The 19283-nt window shown below is 39.4% G+C and overlaps 1 protein-coding gene across 4 annotated transcripts in view; it reads left to right on the forward strand.

Moving 5' to 3' along the window:
• The first annotated feature begins 937 nt into the window (after positions 1 to 937).
• The window catches only part of CFAP91 (cilia and flagella associated protein 91), a 110260-nt gene continuing 91914 nt past the window's right edge, over positions 938 to 19283 (forward strand). For all 4 annotated transcript variants that reach the window (XM_037836183.1, XM_037836175.1, XM_037836188.1 and 1 more), the window contains exons 1-5: positions 938 to 1109; positions 7020 to 7096; positions 8138 to 8295; positions 9085 to 9168; positions 10747 to 10803. In XM_037836183.1, coding sequence (XP_037692111.1) covers positions 941 to 1109; positions 7020 to 7096; positions 8138 to 8295; positions 9085 to 9168; positions 10747 to 10803 — 545 coding nt within the window. In that variant the 5' untranslated portion in view covers positions 938 to 940. The remainder of the gene's footprint in view (positions 1110 to 7019; positions 7097 to 8137; positions 8296 to 9084; positions 9169 to 10746; positions 10804 to 19283) is intronic.

Here is a 19283-nt window from a genome sequence, read left to right on the forward strand (position 1 = left end):
CATATCAAAATGCAAAATTTTGGATCTTGACTGGGACAAACTATTAAATGACATCTTGGGCTCAACCAAGAAAATCTGAATATGTAGTATTAGATGACATTAAGGAATTATTAATTTTGTTAGATGTGATAATAGTAAAGTTAAAAAATTCCATATCAGTTTGGGATGCAGATTAAGGGTAAAGTGATATTATGTTTGGGATGTTTTAAAATACTACCGGGAAAAAAAAAGGGTAGGGGAATAAATGAAATTGGTAAAATGTTGCTCATTGTTGACACTGGGTTATGGTACGTGGGAGTTCCATTTTTGTCTACGTTTAAAATTTTCCATAATAAATAGTTTAAAAAAGCAGAGCCCAAGGCCAACATCACTTCACCTTCAGTTGATCTAATACCCAGGGTTGGTAAGGGGCAGCAGATCAAAGTTCACCTAGCCCACCCGAAACCCTGAGGCCCGTGAGCTTGGAGCTCGTCGCGTGGCAAGGCCCAACGCTTCAGGAGCATGGATTCCTCAGCTGGCAGGAGCGGAAAAGGGATTTCCGAAAGGAAAGCCCTCAATTATTCTAGAAGGTCCACTTCTCCTCCTTCCCCACCCCCTTCGTCCCACTCGTCTCCCCTCTCCCCCTCTCCTCTCCGGAGCCTCGTCCCACCCGTCCTTTATCACCGCACAGCTTCTTTTCCTCGCCTTCCCCGCTCTTCCCTCCTCGCGCCGCGCTGTCCCCCACGCCACGCCCCCTTTCGCCCCTCCCGTTCACCGCCATGCCCGTCTTGCCACGCCCCTTTCCCCTCCCCGCTCCGCCCCTCCTCTCCGGCGCCTCGCCCTTCATCTCTTTTCTAGCGCCCCAGCCCTCGTCCTCACCCCGCCCCGCCCCTCCTGCGTCTCGCCCCGCCCCTTACTCCCTATCGCTAGCCGGGGTTACCATAGCTACCGCGCACACAGCATGTCCTCCCCAGCTGGTCCCCGGCCGGCGGGAAGAGGCGGCGCCATGAGCCACGTAGTGACCATCGAGGAGCCTCAGACCAAGCCGCAAGTGTCTCAGACACGGTGCGGTGTGAAGTCGGGGCTCGGGGGCAACTTCTCCTCCACCAGAGCTTATGATTACCTGTACGGTAAGGGGCGTCCCAGGCCTTCCTCTTAGGCGTCGACTCTTGGCCAGGTGGAGTTTGAGGGTGAGTTGGTGGGACCAGGCGTGGGCGAACGAAGGCTAAGCCTGTGGCTGGACCCTTGGCCCGCAGTTGTCATTTGTTGGGCGGGGGCAACTCGGAAACCCCCAGGTGGCCTGGAGGTTGGGGGCACATCGGAAGCCGCAGATGCGCTCTGCGTCTATGGTAGATTATGACTGGAGCCTCCTAATAGGTCTCCCTGCCTCTCCCATTGCTACCATGTTCTCAACTTGGCAGCCAGGCGCCAGGTGACAGATTTTGTCATTCCTCGCCTCAAAAACCTTGAAATAGTTCTCCATCTCACTCAGATTCAAAACCAAGTTCCTTTCAGTGGCCTACAAAGCCCGGTGGTAACTTCTCTGACTTTTTACCCACTATGCTTGCCCTCCCTCACTCTGATTAATCCCACTCGCTGGCCTCTTCGCTATTCTTCAATCATGTCAGGCATGCTTCCAGCCTTCGCTCTAGCTGTTTCCTCTGCCTGGAAAGCTCTTCCGTCAGATTTCTATATGGGATTATAGTTGGCATTTATCTTGAGCATTATAGACATTTGACAGTAACATGTCTTATTAATATGTTATACATCATTAGAAATAACTGTCTTTTAACTTTTTTGCTTGAAAGCTCAGCCCTAAATAAATTTTTATTCAAAAATCTGAGACTTTAGAACGTATTTGTTTTCCTCATCATTTCATAAATATCTTGGCATGATTTGTTCTTACAGAAATATGTTAGCATAGGAAAGAGCATAGCAAAAGTTAGATTTTTAAAAGGGATCCTCTACCTAACCTACTACAAGCTACCCTCACTTCTATATGCTAACTCACTCACCTTCAGGTCTCCTAAAAAATCACCTTTTCAATGAGGCCTGCCGGACCACCTTATTTAAAATTGCAATTTAATCTCCTTTACCCTGCTATCCTCTTTTTTTTTTTTTTTTCATATTGCTTATTACACTCTAACACATTATAAAATTTGCTAATTTGTTATGTTTGTTGTTTAAGTCTTTCTCCCATGAGGTCAGGAATCATTTTTTGTCTGATGTGTTCTAAGCCCTTGGAACCCAGTAGCCAGTCAATAAATATTTGTTGAAAAAAAGAGCAAAGGGAGCCTGAACTTCTTTTGGTTTTGCAAACGTGGTGGGAATATTAAATGTCTGCATCTAATAAATCAATTTTGTTGGGTAACTTAGGAGTTATCAGATTCTAGGAATTGATTCATATTATCCAAATTCAAAAGAGACAGTATGTATTTACTCTGCAGATAAATACATTTTACCAAGCCGTCTAGATTAGGCTGGTGAGGGCTTAAGCTTCCTGAGAGATATGTACTTGGGAAATCAAGTCTGTATGAGAAGTTTACTTAAGAGCTTAATGTAAAAATGAAGAGAGCTTGTTGATTTTAAGGAATGGTATAAACCAATCATGAATACTCATCATCACTTTAAAGATACAGCTAACAAGCAGACACTTAATAATAGCAGGGCAATCTTTGGTTGAACTCTGGAGGAATATCTTACTGTTATCATGAACATATTTATGAACTTGAATTCTGAAGAAAGCTGATCTTATCTCTTATTAGAGGATGACATTTTCTTACCATGCCTGCCAATGAAGCGACATGCTGTTAAAAGAGTTTGCATCTCTTGTGTTCACTGAATATGGGAGGTAGAGCCAAGTTTCTTTAGTTTACAAATGGGCATAGTGCATATATACATGGCTTTTCCTTTTGAAATATTTCCTTGGCTACCAGATCCAGAAAGAGGTTTGTTCGTTGGAAAAAAGAGAGAGTGTTTAGGGCATGGTCCTTCAATGTGTTAGGCCTTCTTCTTCTTCTTTTTTTTTAAAAAATTCAGTTTTATTGAGATATATTCACATACCATACAATCATCCATGGTGTACAATCAACTGTTCACAGTATCATCATATAGTTGGTCATTCATGACCACAATCAATTCTTGAACACTTTCCTTACACCATAAAGAATAAAAATAAGAATAAAAAATGAAAGTAAAAAAGAAAACCCAAATCATTCCATCCCCCCATTCCACCCTATTTTTCATTTAGTTTTAGTCCCCATTTTTCTACTCATCTGTCCCTACACTTGATAAAGGAGTGTGATCTGCAAGGTTTTCACAATCACACTGTCACCCCTTGTAAACTACATTGTTATACAATAGTCTTCAAGAATCAAGACTGCTGGATTGCAGTTTGGCAGTTTCAGGTATTTCCTTCTAGCTGTTCCAATACACTAAAACCTAAACAGGGATATTGTTATAGTGCAATAAGAATGCCCTCTAGAGTGACCTCTCGACTCCATTTGAAATCTCTCAGCCACTGAAAGTTTATTTTGTTTTATTTCGCTTCCCCTTTTTGGTCAAAAAGTTTCCTCAATCCCATGATGCCAGGTCTGGGTTCATCCCCAGGAGTCATATCCTGCATTGCCAGAGGGATTTACACCCTTGGGAGTCAGGTCCCAGCTAGTGGGGAGGGCAGTGAGTTCACCTGCCGAGTTGGCTTAGCTAGAGAGAGAGGGCCACATCTGAGCAACAAAGAGGCTCTTTGGGGGAAACTCTTAGGCACAATTATAATTAGGTTTAGCCTCTCCTTTGCAGTAACCAGCCTCATAAGGGCAAGCCCCAAGATCGAGGGCCCGGCATACCAAATTGTCAGTCCTCAATGTTTATGAAAATATCAGCAATAACCCAGGTGGAGAAGTCCAACATTTCCACATTTTCCCCCAGCTCCTCGGGGGGGCCCTGCAAATACATTTTTATTCTCTACTTAAATTACTTTGGGATGTATCGCTATTTTACACTAACCTGTACAAACCTACCAGATCTCACTTCCTAGTCAAAGTTCCATGTAATTATGGTGTTTGAATAAACTGAGCATTTAAGTTAAATTATTTAGTGTGCTGTAGAAGATATATATCCTGTACCAAATAAATATCTCTTCCCTTGTTCTCACAGAGAAGTTGAAGTTTTTAAACACAGCCGATGTCGTCCTTTACCCTTTGGCCTGATTTGCCTTAGTCCTAGCCAGATCTGCTTCATTCATATCTCTAATTGAAGTCTGAATTCTTTTTCAGCTTTTTTTTAGCAGTTGCTGTATGCACTAATACTGACATTCGTAGCTGCCGAGCCCTAGCTCTGAGTTTCAGGTGTCACACAGATACCCAAAGTTCCAGAGACTGACCAGGTTATACACAAAGAGATCAACATCTCAGAATTTGGATATCGACATTAACAATTCAGGAATAGATACGACTGATGTAAGAGCTTACAATCTAGGAACCACCACAATAGGTGTTCCCCTGCTAAGCTGTGCACCAAGGTTCAACTCCCAGAGGCTACATATTGCAGTCAGTTCATATTTGTGAGGCATTATAACGTTTGACTTTTCGTTTCTGGCGTATTTCACTCAAAATGCTGTCTACTGGGTTCATTCACCTCGCTGTGTGTCTCACAGCTTCACTCCTTCTCGCAGTTGTTCAATACTCCATTGTATGCATAAACCACAATTCACCATTCTATTCATCAGTCGTGGCACACTTAGACCATCTCCACCCATTGCAAATCATGAATAGTGTCTCCACAAACACCAGTGAGCAAATGTTCATTCATGTCCCTGCTCTCAGATCTTCCAATTATATACCCCATAATGAGGTTGTAGGACCTTATGACACCCACATACTTAGCTTCTTGTGGAACCACTACACTGTCCTCCAGATAGGCTACACCATTCTACTTCCCCACCAACAGTAAATAGGTACATCCCTCTCTCCATGTTCTCTCCAGCACTTTTATCCCTATTTATATTTTTTCCTACAACTATATGGAGATATATTCACATACCATACAATCATCTACAGTGTACAATCAGTTGTCGACAGTGTCATCATATAGTTGTGCATTCATCACCATAATCAGCACTTGAACATATTCATTACTACAAGAAATTTTTTTAAGAATAGTAAAAAAGATGATTAATAAAATACCATACAATACAATATGATAATAGGGTCAGACAACAACACTACCAAGAATCCCATATCCCTCCTTTATATCCCCCTCTCATACATATTTAGCTTTGATATATTGCCTTTGTTACATTTAGTGGTAGCATATTGTAATGTTACTGTTAACCCTAACTCCAGTTTGCTTTGATTGCATTTTTCCCCAACATCATCCCTTTTTCAACACTTTGAAAGGTTGATATTTATTTGTTCTCCCACATGTAAAACATTTTAATGTAAATATTTGTACACTGAGTCACAATCATCTACCACTCTAGTTTTCACTAAGTTATACAGTTCCAGTCTTTATCGTCTATCTTTACTTCTGGTGTCATCCATGCCCCTATCCCTCCTCTTTCAGCTTTACTCACAGACGTCTTTGTTCCATGTACTTACAATATTGTGCTACCATCACACAGTATTATGCTATCCATTTCTGGATCTATATAGTCAATCATGTTGAATATTCTATACTCCTTCAGCTTCAAATGCACTCTTTCTATTTCTTGATAACCTGTGTTCTCAGCTTTTAACTCTCAAAGTTTGCTCATTAATGTCATTTCATGTTAGTGAGACCATACAGTATTTGTCCTTTTGATTCTGGCTAACTTTGCTCAACATAACATCCTCAAGGTTCATCCATGTTATTATATGTTTGTGACTTTGTTCTGTCTTACAACTGCATAATATTCCATCATGTGTATATACCACAGTTTGTTTATCCACTTGTCCATTGATGGACATTTGGGCTGTTTGCATGTCTTGGCAATCGTGAATAATGCTGCTATAATCATCAGTTTACAAACGTCTGTTCATGTTTTAGCTTTCAGATCCTCTAATTATATACCTAGTAATGGAATTGGCTGGATCATATGGCAAATCTGTACTTAGCTTCCTGAGGAACCGCCACATGGCCTTCCAGAGTGGCTGCACCATTCTACATTCCCACCAACAGTGAATAAGTGTGCCTCCTTCTCCACATCCTCTCCAGCACTTGTAATTTTCTGTTTTTTGGATAATGGCCATTTTGTTAGGTGTGAGATGATATCTCATTGGGGTTTTGATTTGCTTTTCCCTAATAGCCAGCGAAGTTGAGCATTTTTTCATACGTTTTTGAGCCATTCGTATTTCCTTTTCAGAAAAGTGTCTGTCCCTGCCTTTTGCCCATTTTTTAATTGGTTGTTTGTCTTTCTGTTGTTGAGTTGTTGGATCCCTTTATATATTCGGTGTATTAAACCATTATCTGATATGTGGTTTCCAAATATTGTCTCCCATTGTGTAGGCTGCCTTTTTACTTTTATGACAAAGTCCTTGATGTAGAAAAGTGTTTAATTTTGAGGAGATCTTATTTATCTATTTGTCCTTTGGTTGCTTGCGCTTTGGGTGTAAGGTCTAGGAAACTGCCTATCAACAGATCTTTAAGATATTACCCTACATTTTCTTCTAAGAGTCTTATGGTCTTAGCGCTAATGTTGAGTTAATTTTTGTGTAAGGTGTGAGATAGGAGTCCTCTTTCATCTTTTGGATATGGATATCCAATTCTCCAAACCCCATTTATTGAAGAGGCTGCTCTGTCCCAGTTGCTTTGGCTTTACTGGTTAGGCCTTCTTTTTGCATTCCCAACTCCATAAACTGATATTGGAATACAAGAAAAGAAAAGCATCTGAAAGATTCTCCCTACAAGTGGAATATCAGGGACCATGAACTGCTGCCGAGTTAGGCAATATCTAAACTTTCTCATTTGTTTTCCAATTATGAAATTACATTGCTTTGTCATTATTCTCATCCTAGGAATAGAGGTGTTCTATTCCCTATGCAGCTTTATTTTTTGTTTTGCAGATCCAGTGTTTACTGTGTCAAGTGAGAAAGACCACGCACAGGAAAATATCCAAGCTACCCTGATTCGAAGCCGACTGGTAGGTCTCCTCAATCTAACTCATCTCACCCACTAAGCAACGTAATGAATCTGAGCCATCTAGTTGGGTAATGGCAGTGATCAGATTGAGTAATCACCAAATCTCTACTGAATTTTGTGTTCTGCAGATATTACTTTGCCATAGTTACACAGAGGCAAGGCATTTTGATATTTGTGGCTCAATGTGAGGATTAAATAATAGCGAAAAGAGGACTCATAAACTAATTTGTTTTAATGGGAAAAGTAATGTATGCCTGTGTTAAAAGCATTGAAATAGTACAAAAATGTGTACAGTGTGAAATAAATTCTCTCACTCTAGACCCCTAACACCCTCCTCATAAACAGCCATTGTCACCAGTGCCTTGGGTATACTTCTAGAGATATTCCATGTGTCCTAGTTTGCTAATGCTGCAGAATGCAAAACACCAGAGATGGATAGGCTTTTATAAAACGGGGGTTTATTTCACTACACAGTTACAGTCTTAAGGCCACAAAGCATCCAAGGTAACACCTCAGCAATCGGGTACCTTCACCAGAGGATGGCCAGTGGTGTCTGGAAAACCTCTGTTAGCTAGGAAGGCAGCTGGCGTCTGCTCCAAAGCTCCGGCCTCAAAACGGCTTTCTCCCAGGACGTTCCTTTCTAGCAAGCTTGCTTCTCTTCAAAACATCACTCCCAGCTGCACTCTGTGAGTTTTCTCTCTCTGAGTCAGCTCATTTATATAGCTCCACTGATAAGGGCCCACCCTCCATGAGAACATCTCATCAGAATCATCTCCCACAGCTGGGTGGGGCACATTCCAAGCAAATCCAACCAGCACCAAAAACGTCTGCCCCACACAAGACCACAAAGATAATGGCATTTGGGGTACACAATACACTCAAACCGGCACACCATGCATATACCAATAACCTTTCTTCGTAGGCTATATATGTTATTTCGCACCTAATTTTTAAAAAGTTTTACAATGTAAGCAAAACACTTTAGAAAATTTGATGATATAATTTTGTCTTTTTTCTTCTTCCTTCCTTATCGTAATATTAGAGAAAAGTTCCCAGGTTTAGAGCCATGTTCAGCAACCTGATCCATTATCCACGATATTCCCTATATTGGGACAAGTCAGATCCCGTCCCACCATTCATCAGTCGAGAATGGAAGGGACATGCAGACCAATACAAGGAAGTTCTCCGGAATCTTGCAGCGTAAGTGTCAGGTGGCTCCAGCTGCTAAAAATGCTCATGTTTTCAATGAGTGTGTTTTTATTTTTAAAAATAATTGATTTATTCTGCCAGGATTTATATGTAGGAAAATTGATCCCAAATTCCCTCTCTAAACCCCTTTGACCAAAATAAGCCTGATTCAGGAGCAAATGATATCTTAGACTTGAATGTCTTCCTGCTTCATTTTAGAACTGATGCTTCTGAATCATAAATAAGCTTGGTTATTAGATGTTCTCAGAAGGTCAGAGTGAATATATATATATTAAATGACAACTTGCCACCCAAGGTAGAGGTAATCGAGTTTGTTTTTGCTTTGATTCATCTTAGAAATTTGATATGGTTGGCACTTACATTTTTTGGAGACTTGTAGCCAAAGCACCTTGAGAGACAAATCTCTTGAATTTCCCATTTTTCAAAATTATTTACAAATTCATATTTAATAAATTTTTAAAATACTACTTTACAGCCTGAATATAAAAACTATATTTTAAAACTTATTTATTCTCATGTACTATTAATTAAAAGTGGGTATTTTGGTATGTGGAATTTCATAAATCTACTCTTTTTCTCAGCTGTTGCCTCCTCTTAGCTCCTGGTTTCCTGGCTCAGAGAAAGTGATTCTATCTAGTCTAAGATGTAGAACCATCAAATGCATATTAAGATGACTTTCTCCCAGTTGATATACCCTGTGTACTTTATATACATAGAAATGTATACAATTATAAATGGAAATGGTGTCTTAGACTTGACTGTTTTCCTGCTTCATTTTAGAATGGACACTTCTTTTCAGATGCCTAAAGAAGTTTATGAGGATCCCGATGTTGCTGGAAAGAACCGCTATAAATATTTTGAAAGGTAGAAAGTTATTTATTAATTATTAATGAATATGAACCTTGATTTTATTAGATAACGTCTTTACCATGATACTAGCTGTCATTTTTAAGTGTATGCAATGTGACAGGTACTATTTTAAGTGCTTTACATACCAGTTTAGTTTCCTTGGCTGATCAAACAAATCCATGCAATGGGTTGGCTTAAACAATGGGAATTTATTAGCTCATGGTTTTGAGGCTAGGAGCCATCCAAATCAAGGCATCATCAAGGTGAGGCTTTCTTCTCAAAGGCTGGCATTCTGGGGCTGGCTGCTGATGATGCTTGGTTCTTGGCTCTTCTGTCACATGGCAATGCACATGCCAACTTCTCCTGGCCTCTCCCTTTCTTTTCTGGGTTCTGTTGACTTTCAGCTTCTTGCTTCCCATGGTGTGCACTCGCTCGCTCGCTCTCTCTCTGTCTGAATTTCATTCTGCTTATAAAGGACTCCAATAATAGGATCAGGCCTATCCTGACTGAGTTGGGCCACACCTTAAATTAAGTAACCTTATCAAAAGGTCCTACTTACAAGTGGCTCACACCCACAGGAATGGGTTAAGTTTAAGAACTCGTTTTTCTGGGGTACATATAGCTGCAAACCACCACACATACATATCATCTAATTTTCACAACAGAAATGTAGGATAGGCTGTATTATCCCCACTTAACCAATAAGGAAACTGAGACCCGTAGAGGATAAATAAATTTTTCAAGGTCATACAGCTTACGTGGCAGAGCTGGGATCCCATCTAGGTTTGCCTGAATTCAGAGGTACTGATTGCATATAAGAATGTGTATTTGAGTACAAAACGAAGTCATCAGAAGAAGTGAGACACAAGAGAGATACCATAACAATCATAATGCAGGGAAAATTGTTAAAAGTGGGCCCTTAGGTGACATCTGCTCTCTTTGTATGAATGTTGTCAAAACCAACATGGCCAAAAGATTCACTTTGTTTTATTTGTGATTAATACTCATATACTCAGATGGGAATTTCCCTGTAGGTCTTACTAGTTAGAACAATAGTCTTAACACTACATCTGCATAAGCTTCCTTGAGAAAGTAAATTGTTACCCACATTATTATTTATGAGCAACATCCTTGTGGATGTTTTATGATGCTGACTTTTTTTTCAGAGAAATGTTCAATTCTAAACTATAGTATCCTCAATTCCTGGAATTTTGGGGGTAGCTTTAAACTAAATCATTGAAAATTTTAGAATGTCTCAGAGAACTTGAGAAGTTGCTAAGAGCTAATGATCAGCTGACACTCAAGTACAGGGCACTGTTTCTCAAAATGTGCTTGTTTACCAGCTGTGGAGAAAATACTGGAGTGTGTATTAAAAATGCAGATTCATTGGTTCTACCCTCTGTCTACTGAATATCCTAGGCCAGATCTGGGAAAGTGCATTTTAAACAAAACCCCATTCCCACCAATGATTTTGTGTATGCCAAAGTTTGAGAATCCCTGATTCTCATTTTAAAGGATGAAAGAAGTGGAGGAAAATTAGAGTATTCATAGTACAAAAGCCCTACACAGTTTATGTTTTCTTTTTTCCCTCAGGCCTTTCCTTCCATTTTATAAACAGATGCCGTTCAATGTTGTTTTTGCAGCAACCAAGTAAGTAACAATTGCTTAATTTTTTTTTCAGTTTATTTATTGTTTGCTTCCGTATTTGATTGCAGAAGATAGTTCTCTAAATCAATATTTTTCAAACTGTAGGTCACAAACAATTAGAAGATCATGAAATCTAGTGGGTCATGAGCAGCATTTTTTTTCTTTTTTATTATTTATTTATGAAGTTGCTTCCTTTGTAATAAAATCGCCCATTAAAAAGCATGCTGTTTGACTATTTAAAGATAAGTTGAAGAGTTGGTGAGCCTAAGTTTTAAAATAGGTTATTTAACATATTTTCTTAAAGAAGTATTTTGAATCTTACTTGAAAGAGGAACTCACTGATCAAAAGAGGTGACACTGAATTGGACACATTCAAACAATAGTCCTTTAATTTGTTGTACAAACACCCCTAATGGCATAATTAAATGAGGCCCCAAAAGTGAACTAACCAGTTTCTCTTTCAGTTCCACTGTCACTGTTAATAGTATCAGCCAGCTGAAAATTTGAAGCTGAGACAACAAGGCTGACTGAGCTCATATACCCCCTCTACCTCTATAAACTCATAGATGCTGGACAAAGTATGATAATTTTCTTTGGTATATAGCCTGGGGGCTATGGGGAGGAAATGAGCAGTGTTATTAGCAAAAGAAAACTTAAAACCTGAATAGTAAGCCCCTCTGCTAAAACAGGTTGTTCACGGTATCAGACCTAGACATAACCTAAACTAAAATTGAGTTGTTTCTTTTTAAATTCAGTTTTATTGAGATATATTCACATACCATACAATCATCCACAGTGTACAATCAACTGTTCACAGTACCATCATATAGTTGTGCATTCATCACCCAATCAATTTTTTTGAACATTTTCTTTACTCCAAAAAGAATAAAAATAAGAATAAAAATAAAAGTAAAAAAGAACACCCAAAGCATTCCATCCCCCCATCCTACCCTATTTTTCATTTAGTTTTTGTCCTCATTTTCCTACTCACCCTCCATACATTGGATAAAGGGAGTGTGAGCCACAGGTTTTCACAATCACACAGTCACACAGTATAAGCTACATTGTTATACAATCATCTTCAAGAATCAAGGCTACTGGGTTGCAGTTCGACCAGTTTCAGGTATTTCCTTCTAGCTATTTCAATACTCTAAATAAACTAAAAAGGGATATCTATATACTGCATAAAAATTCCCTCCAGAGTGACCTCTTGACTCCACTTGAAATCTCTCAGCCACTGAAACTTTATTTTGTTTCATTTTGCTTCATCTTTTTGGTCAAGAAGATTTTCTCAATTCCATGATGCTGGGTCCAGGTTCATCCCTGGGAGTCATGTTGCACTTTGCCAGGGAGATTGACACCCCTGGGAGTCATGGCCCATGCAGGGGGGGAGGGCAGTGAGTTCACCTGCTGAGTGAGTTTAGAGAGAGGGGCAGGGCACATCTGTGCAACATAGAGGTTCTCTGGGGGAGACTCTTAGGCACAATTATAAGTAGGCTTAACCTCTCCTTTGCAATAACAAGACTCATAAGGGTAAGCCCTAAGATTGAGGGCTTGTCCTACTAAATTGTTAGTCTTCATCATTTGTGAGAATATCAGTAATAACCCAGGTGGGGAAGTCCAACATTTCCGCCTTTTTCTGCAGTACCTCGGGGGGGCCCTGCAAATATATTTTTATTTTCTGCCCAAATTACTTTGGGATGTATTGGAATTTCACACTAACCTGTACAAACCTACCAGATCTCACTTCCTATTCAAAGTTTCATGTAATTATGATGTTTGAATAAACTGACCGTACAAGTTAAATTATTTACTGTGCTACAGAAAATATAGGTCCTGCACCAAATAAACATCTCTTCCCTTGGTCTTACACAGAAGTTGAAGTTTTAAAACACAGTCAATATTGTCCTTTACCCTTTGACCTGATTTGCCTTTGTCCTAACTAGATTCTCTTCATTAATATCTCTAATTGAAGTCTGAACTCTTTTTCAGCTTTTTTTAACAGTTGCTGTATGAGGTAATCCTGACATTCATAGCTGCTGAATTCTAGCTCTTGAGTTTCAGGTGTCATACAGATACCCAAAGTCATGAGCAGCATTTTAAAAAATAAAATAGAATAGGAAATAACCTAAAGCACAAGGCATATTAATGATAAGTTATTTTTTGTATATTACTTTTTTTTTAAATTTTATTTTGGAATAAATCCAAAGTTATAGGAACAGTTGCAAAAACCGTACAAACCCCATACACAGAACTCCAGCATTCCCTGACCCCCCCGATACCCCCGATCCATAAACTTTAACATGTTGTCCCACTGCTATTTCTTTCCCTCCCTCCCTGCCTCCCTCCCTCCCTTCCTCTCTCCCTATCATCCATCATCTATTGCTCTGTCTTCTGAACATATGAGAGCTAGCTGCACACATCCTTGAACAAACACTATAATTCTCATATACAATTCCCATGAACAAGAACATTCTTTTATGCAATCCCATTAAGCGCAGCTAAGAAGTACAAGAGATTCAACAATGATACAAAGCTTACATACTATATTTCCTTTTCCTTATGTCTCAGCTATGTCCCTTTGAGCCTCCTGTCCTCCATTGTCCGATCCTATCCAGGGTCATCCTTGGCATTCAATTGTTTCTATTTAGACTTTTTTTTTTTCCTCAACTGTGGAAACATATATACAGCCTAAATCTTCCCATTCCACCCCCTCCCTAGCATTCCATTAGTGGGATTAATCACATTTAGAATGTTGTAATGCTGTCACTTTCCCACTCTCCATTGCTAGAAATTTCCCTTCACCTCAAACAGCAACCCTATACTCATTTCTTAACTCCCCATTGCCCCTTCACCCATTTCTCTTTGATACCAGCTTAACTTCTGTAGGACACATAAACTATGTTCCTATACTCCTCCATTCCCCCACCTTTATATAGTTCTTGTCAAAAATTACATATTTTACATTGAGTTGAAAACCACTAATTTGTCCTTAGAGTTTGTGTATTTTATATAATGTAGAAAGTAAATAGTGGAGTTACAATTCAAAAAATTATTGACTTCTACTTGTATTCCATTGTGGTTGGAGTATGTGCTTTGAATATATTCAATTTTCTTTTTTCTTCTTAAATTTATTGAGGCTTATTTTATGTCCCAGCCTATGGTCCCTTCTGGAGAAAGATCCGTGATCCCTAGAGAAAAATGAGTGTCCTGGTGATTTGGGATGTAAGGTTCTATATATGTCTGTTAAAATTCTCTATATCTCTTTCTACTTTCTTTGTTTCTCTGTCGGTAGGGCTCTCTTTAGTATCTGGAGTAGGGCAGGTCTTTTATTGGCAAACTCTCTCAGCATTTGTTTGTCTGTGAAAAATTTAAGGTCTCCCTCAAATTTGAAGGAAAGTTTTGCTGGATAAATCTTGGTTGGAAACTTTTCTCTCTCAGAATTTTAAATATGTCATGCCACTGCCTTCTCGCCTCCATGGTGGCCGCTGACTAGTCACAACTTAGTCTTATGTTGTTTCCTTTGTATGTGGTGAATTACTTTTCTCTTGCTGCTTTCAGAACTTGCTCCTTCTCTTTAGTGTTTGAGAGTCTGATCAGAATATGTCTTGGAGTGGGTTTATTTGGATTTATTCTATTTGGAGTTCTCTGGGCATTTATGCTTTGTGTATTTATATTGTGTAGAAGGTTTGGGAAGTTTTCCCCAACAATTTCTTTGAATACGCTTTCTAGACCTTTACCCTTCTCTTTCCCTTCTGGGACACCAATGAATCTTAAATTTGGATGTTTTATTTTATCTATCATATCCCTGAGATCCATTTCGATTTTTTCGATTTTTTTTCTCCATTCTTTCTTTTGTTTTTTCATTTTCTGTTCTGTGGACTTCTAGGACTTTGAGTCTTTGTTCGACTTCCTCTCATCTTGTATTGTGAATATCCATAATCTTTTTAATTTGGCCAACAGTTTCTTTTATTTCCATAAGATCTTCTATTTTTTTATTTACTCCTGTAATGTCTTCTTCATGCTCTTCTAGGGTCTTCTTTATGTCACTTATATCCTGGGCCATGGTCTTCTTCATGTCCTTTAAATCCTTTGCCACATTTTCATTCCTCGATTGTAGTTCTTTGATAATTGAGCAACGTACTGTGTCTCTTCTGATATTTTGATATGGGTGTTTGGACTTGGGTTCTCCATATCATCTGGTTTTATCATATGCATTGAGATTTTCTGTTGTTTTTGGCCTCTTGGCATTTGCTTTGCTTGATAGTGTTCTTTCAAGTTGTAAAAAAAAAAAAAATGCCAATCTAATTTTTCAGAAACAGTTTGGTGGCGTACACTTTCTCTAACTAACCAGCAGGTGGCGTCTGTGAGTCACCTATACCCTTCAAGTCAGTTTTCCCCAACCTTGTCCCCGTGGTGTGTGGGGAAATGATTCTTGTGGGGTTCAGTCGGTGAACTCAGTTTGGGTGTGTTGCTGGAGCCGTCTGCCCTGAATGTGGGGCGTGTGTCCGGGTGGCCAGGGAGGAAGGACAGCTTTAATATTCAAATCCCCCCAGGTTCCCGGAGATTCAAGGCCACCTCAAGAGTCTAAGCCTTCATTTTGGATCCGTCCCAGACCCTCTCTCTCGCTGACCCACAAACCACCGGACTTGGCGCAGCGTCCCTGGGTTTTCCGAGTGGGCCCTCTTTCTCAGCTGTGATCTCTCAGGACCTCTGCTGAGGGAAGGCTGTGCTACGTCACAACTGTGCGCTGTCCCTCAAGGGAAGCCCCGGGCCGCCAGGCCGTGCCGGGGCACTCTCAGCCCAATGCAAAAATGGTTGAATGGGGCGTCTTTAGCCCCCCTCTCTTCACACAGTTCCTCCTTCCCAGCTCTGGGGCAACTGGCGCAGCTCTGGCTGTGGGCTCGGCCCCAGGCAGGAGTTTATCCAGCCCTCCAGGGAGCCAGCTACAAGCCGCGGGGCTTCTCCCTCCCTCCGGCTCTCCCCTGCACTCCCCTGGTCCCGAGGGTATCTGCCGCGAGCTATCCTCCATGGCTGACACTGAGAGGTCAGCTCAGCCCGCTCCTGTCATGTTTCGCTGCGCGGTTTCCACCATCGCAACTGCAGCCGCTCCTGGATTTTTCCCTTTTTTTTTTCTTTTTTTCTTTTTAAAAGAATCAGTCTGTCTCCAACCGCCAACCCACAGATTCCCCACACTGCAGCACGGCTGCGGGTCTTCCAGCCGGCCTACTCACTCGTTTCAGAACGCAGACTCCTAGTATCACCAAGTATACAGCCCCTGTGATACTAGGAGAACTCATCCAACTGGCGCATCGCTGAAACCGGTACTCTGGGTCACCTTCTGGTTTTTATCTAGTATTTTTCACGGAGATTTTTTTTGTCCTGTCTCACCTAGCCGCCATCTTAGGTTCCCTTTTGTATATTACTTTTATTTCAGATACATAGATATATACATGTTTGTATTTATGTAGTGGGGTATGATGTTAAATATATTTCTCACAATAAGTTGTGGTCAAAAAAGTTGAAAAATGCTCTAAATGTTCTCTTTTGCTTCCCTGAAACACACACTTGTTATTTGATTTTGGTACTTTAACATTTTATCAAGAAAATTAATTGGTCATGAAGTCCTTTTTGAATGCTAGAGTCTTATAATTTAATAGTTATCTCATCTACACAAGGCAATGTGGGATGCAAAAATGAATAAAACATGGTTTCTGCCACACAAAGGAGTGAATCAGTGTGAGAGGGAGGTAAAGGGCAAGGGCTGAAACTGAGATAAATGTATAATTCCCCACTCTTTAGTTGCAGGGCAGTACAGCAGGTTAGGTGGTAAGTCCCATTAAAAATCTAATTTTTGCTATATTCTTTTTCATGGTAATATAATTTAATATTTCTACAAGAGCAAAAAAATTGCAAAGCATTCATGAAATTATCGGGAAAATAAATATTTTTTAAAGTCTCAGATTTCTAAATAGTAATTTATTAAGGTTGGGCTTTCAAGCATACATATAAAGGATATAGTTACTTCTAGTGATGTATAAAATCTTATGACTAGGGAATATGTCATTATCAAATGTCTGTAATCATCAGAATAAATGGCAATTATGATCCCAGTTCTCTGCTAGTATTTTAAGACTGTGTATGGATGGATATCTTTGGCTCTTACAGAGTTAGAAAACAGGTACCGTCTCTGCCCGTATCAGAGCAACTTTGCCTGGTGCTATTCTACTGGGGGATGATAACAGACTTGCATTCTATGAAATGCTTTGTTGAGTAGAGTGGTTATGAGAAAGGTGGATCCCAAAAATCCCGCTGCTAATTCTTTAACAGCAGGCTCACTGGATCACCCATTTTGGAGATCATACTTACCTCAGGTCTGTAAGTTGTTAAACTAATTGTAGGGATGTAGGGGGCTTATATTGGTGAATGGCCTGCCTACTCCTCTCCTTCCTAAATAACTTTAATAAGAAAGGTAACAGTTCCCTCTGAGTGTTAAGCCATGAATCAGTTTGACACTCCAGGCTGTATATTTCTCTCTTAGAAGTTTTTAAAGATTGAATCGGTATCTGCGATTGACATCAACTCTGGAATTCTTGCAGAATTGAATTCTGTGCCGTAAGGATAAATGCTCCCTTGGTTCCTGCATGTGAACTTGTCTTGTGACCAGCCTTCTTTAGCCACGTCCTTTGCATGGCTAGCTGTTGGAGACTTTACTTTGGACTCTATAGCATTTTGGCAAGGAGAATAAAAAAGTTAGTACATTCAGTTGACTTTATAGTAACAGGACAGGATATTCTAGATGTGTGAAAGCCTTTCTTTGTTGGGGCTCAGAGCAAAAATCTAGAAGACTGTGGGTGTGGCACACACTGGTTGCTCCTGGCGCCTGGGCTATGGTGGAGGAGGAGGGGCTTGGTTGGTCAGAGTAGAGCACTTGTAGCCATTGCAAGGTACCAGAGCCAGAGCATGTGAGTCCGAGGACAGGATCCAGGACAAAGCAGGGATCAAGCTAAGCAGAGAACAGATGGGTTTGGGTCATAATTGAGGTCAGGGAGAAAATGGGAAAAGGATCATTTTTCCTTTGTATTCACGTTTTACTCTCCTCTAAAACCAACTGACATGGAGGAAAATAGGCTGGAGAAGATCATAAGAAGTTAGGAAAGAATCTGTGTTGTTACTGTAGGACTTCTGTCACAGTAGCATTTCTCCTTTGCATCCTCTCCTCTGCTCCAGCTAGAAAAATAGTAAGTCATCAGAAAGTGTAGTCAGAAAGATCCATTAGGCCTATCATAATCTTATATCTTTGGTCAGATGTTTCAAATGCGTAGTTATTCAATTTGAAACAACAATAATTTATTCTCTTTTGATTCCAGCAAATGGTGTGATAATATAATATCACATGATCTCAGATATTATAAAGCTGAATTGAAGTTATTTACTCAATTATAATTTTTTGTGGTAGAATAATTTCTGCTGAAAACTTGAGACTGTAAACATCCTGTATTGTGCACATGTTAGAAATTCATAGCATCTGCTGAAAAAACTTTCAACACCAGTTAGAATTCAGCATTAAAAACAACTTAAAGTATGTGTTCCAGTACAGATTATACCTGTAAATTGGTGCTTCTTCCTAAACGGCTTGAAATGAGCTAAGGTATTTATGCTGGGGTCATATGTAAGCACCTACCATGGCCGCTGACATTTTTTCCAAAATGGAAATATCTCTTTGTTTTTGCCAGTATTTTTAGTGAGTCATTATGTGTGTAATGTAACCTGTTCTACCAACTAGAAAAGTTTTATTTTAAACGAAAGTGGCTTTTTGGTTATAAAAGTTATATATAGAACAGTAAAAAAAGCTAGAACATTCAGAAAACTATAAAGATGAAAAAAATTCTCTCTATAATTCCACTATCCAAAAATAATTACTGTTAATATTTTATTGTAGATCCACTAGGCATTTTTCTAGGCATAAAAGCATACTTTTAAATATAAAATGGGATCCTTTCCGTACTGTTTTACAGTGTCCTGTTTTTTCTACAATGAATCATAGGTATTTTTGTATGTCCATAAATATAGATTACATTATTACTTTAAATGGCTGCATAAATTCCAGCATGGTTTTTTTTTTAATTTTTCTATTGATGGTGATCTTTAAGTTGTTTCTAATTTTTTACTCTCATAAATGAAACTTTAGAAACATGCTTACATATATATTGTTGTACACTTTTCAGTTTATTTCCTAGAGTAAATTCCTAGAAGTACAATTGCTAGGGCAAAAAGGTATTTGTAAGGGTTTGGTATATATTGACAAATTACATCAATTAGATTATACCAGTTTGTATTTCCATCAAGTGTTTATGAAAATGACTGTTCATAATTTCATCAATGTTAGGTACTTTCAATTCTTTTAATCTATGCTAATGTGATATGTAATAAGATTGTATATTCTTTCTGATTACTAGTTTTCTTCATTATCTTTTCATTTG

This window comes from Choloepus didactylus, chromosome 1 (genome assembly GCF_015220235.1).
Source record: "Choloepus didactylus isolate mChoDid1 chromosome 1, mChoDid1.pri, whole genome shotgun sequence".
Lineage (NCBI taxonomy): Eukaryota > Metazoa > Chordata > Mammalia > Pilosa > Megalonychidae > Choloepus > Choloepus didactylus.